We start from the raw sequence: 11,843 nt of genomic DNA, 5'->3' as shown, positions 1-11,843 counted from the left end.
AGCACAGTAGGCATGGTCTCTGGGGCCAGGACTGGGATTGAGTTCTTGGTTTTGATCTCCCGGAGTCTTGCTAGACTCTGCTGCCTTAGACTTCTCAGGTAGCAGGCAGGAGAGTGGGGAGATGTGTGGGAGCTCCCAGCAGACTGCAAACAAGTGACAGAACTGGGTCGCCAAGTGGAGGTGACAAGGGACAGAGAGGCACAGGGTGGTTACGTTAGAGGACAGTCCTGGGCTCTCAGATCAAGAGAGTTTGGGAGGGGGGCGGGGGGGTGACTTAAGGATTGACTGCTTCGATGTTCAACTTGTGTCTGGGCCAAGAGGTGGCTCATCTGGTGAAGGCTGTTAAGCCTGCTGGTCCCATCCCACAAGGTACAGGGACATGAACTGACACCTTTGACCACCATATGCCCAATGTGGCAAGTCCCCTCTCACACTGAAAATACTTTTTTTTTTTTTAAAGAATAGAACATCTATCCTAAGGTCATAGGAATCTAGGGGTTCCTGGACCCCCACTCTGGTGTGACCATTGCTCCCTTCCTGTTGCCAGCAGTAGCTATTTCCCAACGATGAGGCTCTCCACCTCCAAAGCTAATATTTGTCTCCTCTTGATCCAGCATCTAGTGTGTTACTCTTTAACTGGAGCCCAGGGTTCAAAGGCCTGGCTGTTGCTTAAGCACTCCATCCATGGGGATGATGTGTACACGGCCCTCTCCCAACATCACTGACGAACCAGCAAGGAATGTCTAAAGTAAAGAGAACGTGTAGAAGAGGACAGAGGGCCAAGGAGAGACAGCATCCCAGCAGGAAGGTCTGGAGGAGGAGGAGGACCCCAGGGCAGAGGCCTTAGAACTGAAAGGAGCAGCCGCGTGACTGGCATAGCCTGTGCCAGGCTTCCAGCAGTGCTTATTAAATACAAGTTGACATCTAAAATTCATTATCAAACAGAAACTCTTCTCCAAATACAACAGCGTGGTACCCTACCAAGCACTCTCCAGAGTGGAAATCCCAGTTCTCCATTTCTAGCCCTTTTGGTTCTTTGTTCTGCTGCACAGAGGGGCATTTACATCTTTGGGAGGCCCTGGCTCCGTGCTGGAGGCGAGGGTGGTGCAGAAAGACCTGTGCTCTGGGACAGCATCTTTCAAGTTGTGTAGCCATTTCATATTTACAACGGATTTAGTGGATGAAATAGACCCCCTTGCCCGCCAAAAACCTTCTCTACTCACTGTCCTGGTAACTAAACGGCATAACTTTTTTTTTTTTTTTTTTTTTTTTTTACTATTTTCGATTTAAGCATCTTTAGTAGTTGCTAAAATAAAACTATTTCTGTGTCCAGCTAATTGGGTCTTTACATCTTAGTGTCAATGAGTTTGTCGGTATTTCCCCTTGGAATGTTTGGTGGAGGGATGGCAGCTATGGAGTGCAGTCGGTAGTTGGTGGTGGCCTCTTACCCAGCTGCCTTGGGTTTCTAGTTCCACTCTACAAGTTTATTTCCTTGCATGTAAATTAGTGCTAACATTATCCCTGGGGCTCAAATGGAGATCTATGGAATACGCAGCAGAATCCAGAAAGTAAACCGAGAGCTCCAGAGGCCTGGTGAATGGCGGCAAGGCCACCGTTTCCAGGAGACACCATCTCCAGATTGTCTCCAGACTCCCTTGCATCTAGCTAGGTCTTGTTTCTGGCCAGGGGATCTGGGCAGAGAGGGTTTGCTTTTATCCCACACAGCCTTCCCCAGGTTCTGTCATCCTGTGGGGATTGTAGAGCTGAGGAGGGAGGGTGCCCGTGTGCCTTAATGATGGAGTACCTGCTCAAACCTGCAAAGGATTGTGGGAAATAACCTTTTGTCAAGCAAGTCACTGCGATTTCCAGATTACTTGCTACTGTGTTAATCTGCCCCAATAAACTCATTTCCTGTTACATGGGGGATCTTTCAGGGAGGAGAAGTGAGACATGATCTAGAAATCTGGAGAACAATCCACACTCCATCTATGAGGCTTGGGAACTCCCACTGCAAGGTCAAGATCGTTGTAAGCTTTCAAACCTACAAGGTGGCTATCTAATGTGAAAGTGGTGACTGACACCCCCCCCCCAACTCCCCCACTCATGATACTATACAGGCTCCCTGTCAAAACAATGTTTCCTTCTTCCTGAAGTGAGTTCTTGTGTAGGCCACATTGGTGTTGAACTTGACATGTTGTTGAGGATGACCTTGAACGTCCGATTCTCCCTGAGATTACAGGCAGGCACTGTCATACTGCGTTACATAGTTATGGTTCTGCAGGAAATTCTAGATAAGACAAAGCTAATACGTTAGGGGAGTTTCAGAAGGACTTTGAGATGTAGGGGTGGGGACTGGCTTGGAGGTGGCATGCAGGAGCATCCTGGAATGATAGCCCAAGCCAGGGCTGGAGAAGTGGCACAGCCAGAAAAGTGCTTGACGTTCAGGGGGACATGGGCCTCATCCTCAGAGGCTATGGAAACACAGGCAGAAGCAAGCTGATCTCTGGAGACTGATGGCGGGTCCCCTTGCCTACTTGGTGAGTTCTAGGTCAGTCTCAAAGACTGAAAAGGGGGAGGGGGAGGGAAGGGAGAGGGTAGGCAGTGTCTGAGGAATGACACTTAGATAAAGTCTTCCTCTGGCCTCCTCAGCCTACCTCTGCTCACAAACGGTGTGTGTACATGAACATACATGAAAGAACTTGTCCAAATTTGTCTTCTGTCACAGACTGGCTGAAAGGCTAGGAGCTGCTCTATGCTGCTCACCCCTCTACCCCAGTACCCCAATAGCACACAGGCTTCTCTTACTGCGTCTGAGCTCTCAGTTTAGACCACTTGGCTACTCTAAACTCCCACTGAACCGATTGGCAAGGTAAGCCCTTTCTTTACAGAGGTCAGAGACGTTCTCCCAGCATCTGGGGGGCTATGGGGCTGCTTAGAACATTCCATCCACCCCTGTGCTGTCCAGTTCAGCAGCTCCAACAAGAAGTAACCTTGCAGGCTTCACATTTCCGAGGACTGGGGCCAGCACAGCTAAGGTGGTACGCTTGGATTGTTTTCACCAGGGCTCAGGCATGACACCAGAGGTGCGAGAGAGAGGCAGTCTTCACTCACCTTCTATCTTCAGGGCCTCCCTTTCTACTCTGGGATTTGCAGCCAGAGGGAAGGCAGCCTGAGCCAGCTTGGGCTCAGAGGTGAAAAAGGACAGAGGTACAGCAACAGCACAGGGCACAAGCTGGAGAAAGGGTGGCCCCTGGGCAGCCACTGCAGAGGTGCCATACTGAAGGGAGACTCTTTGAAGCAGTGAGCCTTCTCTCCAGCCCCAGCAGCCCCCAGTAGGGAACTCAGGACTTCTGGGAAAGCACTAATTGGTCAATGAAAAGCAGCTGGTGAGCGCTCTTAACCACTGAGCCATCTCTCCAGCCCCAAGAGATTGAATCTAAGTGGAAAACCTGGTATATGTCTGGATACCCGGACCATCTTTCTGAGAACCACCGTCGCTTGGTTGCTAGTGTCACTCACTGCCCGAAGTCTGGAGCACACTAGAAAGCAGGGGTAAGGTCAGTTTGCCTTTCTGGGGATGAAGTAAAAGGACCATGAGAGCTGTATAAAGTAGGTCGTGCTCGGGTTTAATAAAAAGGACAAAACCCAGCAATGTGGATGAGGGCTCATGAGCCTTATGCGCACCCCATGTACCCAGGGCAGACTTCATCCCTAAGGTGGGGCCCATAAGGGAGATTAAGGAAATGATCGCACCTTAAATCTGCAGTCATTTAAATACCTGACGTGATTGAAATGATGCATTTCTGAAGAAGCTTCAAACCAGACAACCCACAATACTTGTGTAGGAAATGTTCCGGCTTCCATAATTCTTTATTAAATATTTGACAAGTTGCATCACCCCTTTACAACGACTTCACTTTGTCACAGTTCCCATTTGCTGTCAGGAAAACAAGCTACAGTATCTCTCCAGGTCTCTCAAGAAGACAGAAGAGGACTCGACCTTAAAACTTTACGTGTGTGTACCAGGTTCGAGCTAGGTTAAAGCTCGAGGACTGTGAAAAAGAGCGTCAGCCATTGAGCTGTCTTAGAAAAACGTCAAGGTAGTTTGGTTTTGACCATTGTATCAAATAGCACTCAGCTTTGTGTGAGAAGGTGGGTGTGGGTGGGGGGATTGTAATAAAAAGTTAAGAAACATGGAGGATTCATTTGGAATGCTTGAAACTCTTTTCACCTTCAGAGTCACTTTTGAAAAATGTCTCATTTGATTAACAGATTCTGAATTAAGAAAATGACAGCAAGTTAATAATGTCCTCCTAGGGTTCTCTCAGACGCCGAGGGTCAGAATTCTCAGGGCAGGACTTGGAGACAACTGTGGAAGGGAGTCAGCTCTCATTCCCTTTTGAATTCCAGATTACTCCTAAAGTGTAAAAATGCTATACAAATATATACAAATATATTTGGATAGCACACACACACATACACACACACATATATGTATATATGTTACATCCTGGGTAGCAAAAGGAAGAACAGTCACAGAGATAACAGGAAGAAAATTCCGACAACGTAGGATACATCAGTCTGAGTCTGAGGCTTGCACAGGGACAGACATCTGTCAACACAGGCTGTGGGCACAGGAGAGGCTTTCAATACAAACACTGAGACACAGCGGAGGGAATGCAGGGCATTAGAAGTCACACACTGACAGATGCTCTTAGGTTCCTACCATTGCCTCTTACAAATATGAAACCGGTAAAGATACATGTGCCTCAGACACGTGCTTGGAGCGTCGTCAACATCTCTAACAAAGGATGCTGAGTGGTTTCCGTAGGAAATTTTACACCAAAAGAAAGCTACCCTTTTCCTAGGAAACACTAGACAGACATGTCCTCACACTACGGCTTCTCCTCTGGCACACTGAAAACACTCTGGGGCAGAGTGCGCATACACAGATGTCTATACACTGTTCATTAAGGCTTATAGAAATTAAAAAAAAAAGTGGTCCAATGTATATTACATTTCTACCCAGTTTTAAAAATCTAAGGTACAAAGTGGAGTTTAGGGTTTTTTGTTTTTTTTGTTTTAAAACGCATCCCAGTCCTGAAATCGGCAGTTTGACATGACTTAGGATAGACCCCAATTTGAGAATGAGACAGAGGTAGCGTGTGGTCCTCTGGGAGTCACAGGGGGAGCAGGGCAGGCAGTGACCCTGCACAGCAGCGCCCCTACTGGCCAGGAAGAGAATGGTTGCAGATAGCATCTCCCTTCTGTTGTTGAGAGAGAAGCAGAGAGAGGGGGAGAGAGAGAGAAGGGGAGGGAGGGGGACGGAGAGAGAGAGAGGAGAGGAGAGGAGAGGAGAGAGGGAAGAGAGAAAGGAGAGAGAGAAGGAGGAAGAGGAAGATAAGAAGAAAAGAAGACTTTCAAATTTCAGAGGTGAGAAAGGAGACTACCAGGGAAATAGAGAACAGGTTAGAAGCTGCTGTACGTGAGAGCCTGACTCTCAGAACAAACTGGAATCTAGCAAGACCAAGAGCCACAGGCCAAGTGAGATTCAAAAGTGGTTAAAAGATTTTGTATCTCACTCCCAAGAGTCGGCTGCTGAGCCTTTTGGGGGGAAACGGTTCTTGTCATGTTGGTTTATATAATTTCCAACATGAATGTCAGGATTTCCTGTCTCTTGCTAAAGGTCCTCGGAAAGAGAAATTTTCTATTTCTTATCCACCCCCTCCCCGGGCCCCAGCAACAGGGATTGAATCTACAGCTAGGCAAACGCTTGCCACTAAGCTACATCAGTCCTGGAAACAAAAATAAAAGTACACGTGTCTGGTTCTTGTGAACTGTCAGAGGACTGGCCACAGAAAAGTAGAGATGTGTGTTTCAGACAGACCAGGACAGCACAGGAGGGCACCTAGGATAGACTAACGCCTACCACGACCTGTTCTGGAGTCAGCAGACTGTCTAATCCCAGGTCCACCAAGGAGTCAAAGGGGCAGGGACATAAGAGAGCCACAGGATGCTCAAAGTCCTTCCATGGTAAAGTCAGAGTTCTGGGACCCACTCCGCACGCAGCCTCAAGGTAAAAGATCCACCATTACTGTTTGCAGGGAGATGGATGATGTCATCTCCACAGCACAGAGGGGAACAGCACCAGCTGCAGTAGGGAGATCGGAGAATGACCTGCCATGGCCAGCGGGGTCTGGAGACGAGGCATCGGGCATTTCGGGCAACAAGTGGAACGTCACAAACCAGAGGGACAGGAAACTACTCTATCTTTACTCTCTAACAGGCCAGCTCGCCCATCTCCAGTAACAGTAACCACTGTTAAACCCTGAAATTATCTCGGGCCAATGAACCGAAGTGTCATTCACAATGGCTTGCCTTTCACGTATTCCCTGGAGGGTTATTTTAATAGGTCTTCTCTGCTCTTGACTTAGAAATGATCAGAATGAAGTCCTCTTTTCATATTTTTAATTATTATTATATTTTTTTTAGTAAAATTGTTATATCAGAGGACAACTTGTAGAAGTCAGTTCTCTCCTGTCAGGTGGGTTCCAGGGATTGAACTCAGGATGTCAGGATTGGTGACCTCAACTCACTGAGCCATCTTGCTGGCTCCTTTTACATTTCCTAATACCCGACTACTTTGCATTTAAGTGAATCGTGTTGTTCGGTATAGGGCCTACGGGAGTATAGAACCCCAGCTCTTAGAATAGATTTCGGTTTCTTCTCCAGTTAAAATACAGTTTAGCTCAGGCTTTGGCACCCTCTATAACAGAGATGGTTCTGGACCTGGAAGGTTATTAAGAAAAAATATCCCCCCCCACCCCCTCTGCCCAATATCTGTTTACTACAGAAGGAAATTATCCCAGCGGAGGCAGGAACAGTGAGTGTTAATTGCCTCTGTAATTACTTGATAGCATGTGGATCGAAGCCGATGGCCAGCTTGGTAGGATTCCACCGTCTAGGGCTTCACCCACCAAGAATGTCCATGGTTCCTTCACGGCATCCACAGCTGTGTAAACACGAGCGATTTCTTATACCAAAGATCCTTCTTATGTGGCAGGGACCACAGTCTTTTCGTCTTATTCACAACTTGGCAAGAGATCAGAAATATCCCATGTCCCCCTTACTGCTAGGACAGGGTCTAGGACGACACAAGTTAAAGGGACAGCAGGGGTGTCGGAACTCCCACGCTGCCTCAGGCATCTTCTCAGAACACAACAGAAAGAGACTTAGAAAACTTCAGACACCCTCTCTCGCTTCCACCGCTGCCAGCCAGATGGCTTGGGCTCAGCGGTTCCCACTAGGCTTTCCAGGTCACCTTTAAAACTAGCACACCATAGACATGACCCGGGGGCGGTACACGGTATCGGAGCATGCAGAGTAGGTCATAGGTCACACAACTCAGTTAAGTGTACAGTAGGTAAAACCTTGTTGTTGAGTAGAAATTACAGAACAGTCGGAGAAGATCGGTGCAGAGGCTGGGCGTCACATCTGGGCTCATATGTATACTCGAGGCCAAGTTCACGACTGATAGATCTGCACCGGACAGATGTGTGCAGGGAGGAAGGAACAATCGCCACGCGTGATATCCGTGAGAACAAAATGAAAACAAAACCGGATGTGACCTCCGTAAAGTGCCTTCAGAAGGGACGAGGATACAGCAAAGAAGGGTTATTTGATTATTGTTTAGCAATCATCAGAGACAGAAGATCAGTGATTCTGGTTTCCTTGGTTTTGAATGGAGCAATGCCATTGGAAATGTCTCTATGAACACCAAAGAGAAAAGAGAGTTCAGAGGAGGCTGTACAGCGACAGGAAACTGTAATGGTTTCTGATGCAAGATGACAGTCCAGTCCTGTCTTTAAATGCATGATGGCACACGTCAGAACTTCTAAGGGACAGTGGGGTCATTCCTCTCAAGTTAACACAAAGATATCATGCTATGTTACAATTCTTCCAGCCTGGACCTAGTCTCTAAATTTGTACAAAAAAAAAAAAGGTAATATCCAGTTTATTTTCAATCTGAGTATGGAAAAAATATTATGCTCAATGTTATAGTTGAAGTTCTTTCAAAGTATTTGTCTGTAGAAGGCTTTTGGAGAAAAATTAGTCTTCCAATTCTAACAAAGTGGAGGCTGGGAGTGTCAAAGTACTTCAAAAATAAAAAAAAAATGTCACCAACATTAAGCTTGATATGAAATTCAAATACAAAAAAAATATGCTCACTTTTCCAAGTACATGAGACATCTTTAATTGTAATGAAATAAAATCTGAAAATCAGTCTAAATCATTTTTAAAAAGTAAACATGAGTTGTAATACTATACCTGGAGCGTGATTAATTCCATTCACTGTCATTAGAGAGTATGCAAAATATTTATTAAGGGCTTTGCCTGCAGAGGCACAACATAAATAGAACAAGTCCTCCTGTAATCAGTGTACACATCAACCAGTTGAGTTATCGGCGGTGAGGGGGCGGCACTTGAGCGGGGCTGGGTTCCCTGGCGGAACTCGGGCAGGGCCCGGACAAGCTGGGCTCCAGAGCCAGGCCAGGCAACTGCTTCTGCCACGGGCTCTGCAAAAGTCTGCTAGGCAAATGCAAAAGTGCACGCGGACCTTGCTGGAAGGGCGGTGCCCTGACGCCGAGGCCTTCCTTAATCCACACCTTCGAAGCCTTGAGCATTCTCCACGGCCATGAGAAGCTTCTCCCGTAGATCTTCAAAGGTTTCATACGGAGGTAAATCAAGGCGGTTAAAGCTGCCAAAGGGATGGAAAGTAGAGGTGAGCGGCCGCCATTCTCCTGGCCCAAGCAGTACATAGAACCATATATATACATATGTATGTATATGTGTGTATATGTGTGTGTATGTGTGTGTGTGTGTGTGTGTGTGTGTGTGTGTGTGTGTCCCAGTTTTGGCTAATAGGCATTGGCTGTTTGAGTGAGGGAATTAAAAAGACAGTCGTGCTTTTATCATCCAAAGCCACCTTCGAGCTATGAAACTGCTGACGCCATACAATCAACAGGGAAAAGGAATGAATCTTCCAACTGTCCAGGACTCTCTGCTGACAGGGAGAGTCAAAGAGAAGACAAGCACCAACATCTATGGACAAAAATGTGGGCTGGTGAGGCAGCCCAGCAAGTCCAGCTGCTTGCAGGCTGGAGTCTTAGTTCAATGACCGGAAGCCACAAGAGGGTGGAAGGAGAGAGCTGACTGCAGTTGCCCTCTGACCACACTGGTGGCACGCACCCCCCATCCTACACAACACACACGCTCACACACACATACACACACACACACACACACATACACACATACACACACACACACACACACACGCACGCCCGCACACAGACACACAGACACACACACACACACACACACACACACACACACACACACACACACACACAGTGTTATAACAAAAAAAAAAGAAAAATAACAACAACAAAAGACAAACAAACAAACAAACAAACAAAAAGCCCCTCGTTTTAAAAGAAAAGAAAATGCACGGAGCACGAGGCATGCACACCTCAGGAATGAAGGATGGACAGACTACTACTCACACTATCCATGCCTGAACCAACTGCTGTAGGTGTGAAGCAGGTAAGGTTATATATGTATATATCCCACCCCCAATCACGCATACATGCACATCCTTAAGCAAGAAGGTAAAGCCAGGATGGGCCCCATTCCTAGGAGGGTTGCAGACCCTGTCCTGGGCTCCAGAAAACTGAACCACATCTGCTATCCAGTTGCCTCCCAGTGAGGTTCAGAGAGAGAGGGCGGGGGGAGGGGAGGGGAGGGGGGAAGAGAAGGGAGGGGAGGGAGGAGAGGGGAGGGCTGCATTCTTTAAAAGCTCCATAGCAACAGGGCTTCAGCTGGGGCAGGGAGGATCTAGCTCACCCTTCAAGGGTGAGGTCTTTGAATACAGGGATAGCCTCAGCAAGAAATCAAGGCTGCTTGTTTGCGGGCAAGTTCAAATTCTGCCTTTTCGACCTGTGATTTTGGGCATGTCATCTCAGTTCTCTGACTCTGTCCGCTCAAGTGCAAAAAGAGGAGAGACTGTTCCCAGGGGTACGGGAGGGCTGGATCAGAATATATTCAGAAGGGGCTGGGAGCCGAGTGCCCAAAAGATGCCAAGTAAGGCGACTCAGCCCTGTTGAGTAGCTCTCTCTTACCCAGCTCAAGAGCATTTAAAAAGGGTGGTCAGTTAGCCCTGGAAGGAAGCTGTCTGAAATTCTGCAGACTTCCTTCCCTAGAATAAAGGCTGAGAACTGTAGACAGCACCCGCTCTGAATGGCCAATTTCTGCAATAGCGTGCCTGTCGGTAAGGACCACACAGGCGGTGGCTTGGCCATTCCGCACAGTGACAGATGGTCCTTCTGGAGAGGTAAGGGCACCCACAGCAGTCTGCTCCCCCACTGACCGTTTTGGAAGGATTGTGCAGGCATCGCGGGGGAGAAAGGGTGCCCATGCCAGCTCAGCATGGGCTTTTAAACCTCGTGCTGAGAAAGGCAGGCCGCATCAAGAAGGAAGCAAAAGCCTATGCAGAGACACGGGCCAGAAGGAGCTTGCTGAATGCTGCTATAAAATCTACTAGGCTGTGTCTGTCCCTGTCCTGGGTGTCGTGTGACCCTCCTCAAGCCGGTTCCTGGGGCTTCCTCCTCCCTCTCCAGTCAGAGAGAGCTGATGGTGCCACAGCCCCCAGGTCACTCAGACCATTTGAATTGATGCCGCTATGGGGAATTTTGTTCTTAGTTTTATTAAAAAAAAAAAAAACAAAACAAAAAACCATTTGTTTACTGTACGCATGTGTGCACACCACAGCACACATCTGGTGGGAAGACAGTTGGCAGGAGTTGGTTCTCTCTTTCCACCATGTGGGTCCCACGGAGCTAACTGAGGTTGTAAAGCTCGATGGTGAGAGCCTTCACCTGGAGAACCATCACTGTCTCTTATCCTTATTTTGAAACAACCAGTTAAAAATGGGAGTAAAAAAACCCCAAATGTATGAGAGGTAGGGGACTGTTGTACTCAGAGACGGTGAGCAAGGAAGTCTCCGCTCTAAAATAGATGGGAAGACGGTTTAGGGGGAGTCCTGGGAGCACAGAGACTTAAACCCTTCAACCTGCAAGGACACTGGGCCCATCCAAGTCACGGCTTACACTTGGCTATCCTTCCTGGTAAGAGGTCACCTTACACAGTTGTTCTTCTGCACTGGAAGCTATTGGTGGGCAGAACTCAGTGTTCTATGCTCCCACGACAGCTTCACCCAGCTGGCACCTGAGATCAGCCAGCCTTAGATTCATTTTTATGTGTATGCATGCTCTGCTTACATGTATGTGTGCCACATGTGTACCTGGTGCCCTGTGGAAGTCAAATCTCCTGGACCTGGAGTTACACATGGCTGTGAGACATCATGTAGGGGCTGTGAGTCAAACCCTAGTCCTCTGCAAAGAGCATCGAATGCTCTGCACCATCGAGCCATCTCTCCAGCCCTCACAAGGATTTTGTTACTTACCATGTATGAGCTCTGGGCAGTTTTTCAGGACTACCCCATTGCTCTATTGTAAACAGCTGAGGACCATTGGAACCTGGGCAAAAAAAGGAAGAAGGTGCATCAACAGGCTTGAAGCAGTGGGACAAAGTTGTGGTGGGACTTAGGGAAAAGGGGAAGGGTTCTCAAGAGTGCGGTCTGCCCGGGTGAGTCCTGTGGGAAATCCCTGGTCTCTACCTCAGGGGAAAGTAACACAATGTGAGCTTTGACTCACAGAACGGAAAGAGCCCTGCAGGCTGGAGGTGGGCGCTTTCAACCGTAAGGGTGATTCTGAAAACATCTG

At 47.8% G+C, this 11,843-nt stretch overlaps 1 protein-coding gene across 19 annotated transcripts in view; it reads right to left on the bottom strand.

The window, feature by feature from the left end:
* Positions 1-3,837: 3,837 nt before the first annotated feature.
* Nedd4l (NEDD4 like E3 ubiquitin protein ligase) overlaps positions 3,838-11,843 on the bottom strand; it is a 332,907-nt gene continuing 324,901 nt past the window's right edge. For all 19 annotated transcript variants that reach the window (XM_063277199.1, XM_063277200.1, XM_063277201.1 and 16 more), the window contains 2 exons: positions 11,525-11,597; positions 3,838-8,758 (listed from right to left, as the gene is read on the bottom strand). In XM_063277199.1, coding sequence (XP_063133269.1) covers positions 8,656-8,758; positions 11,525-11,597 — 176 coding nt within the window. In that variant the 3' untranslated portion in view covers positions 3,838-8,655. The remainder of the gene's footprint in view (positions 8,759-11,524; positions 11,598-11,843) is intronic.

The sequence above is a fragment of the Rattus norvegicus genome, chromosome 18 (assembly GCF_036323735.1).
Source record: "Rattus norvegicus strain BN/NHsdMcwi chromosome 18, GRCr8, whole genome shotgun sequence".
NCBI lineage: Eukaryota > Metazoa > Chordata > Mammalia > Rodentia > Muridae > Rattus > Rattus norvegicus.
Note: the sequence above shows the minus strand (reverse complement) of the source record. Positions and strands in the feature narration are given on the sequence as shown.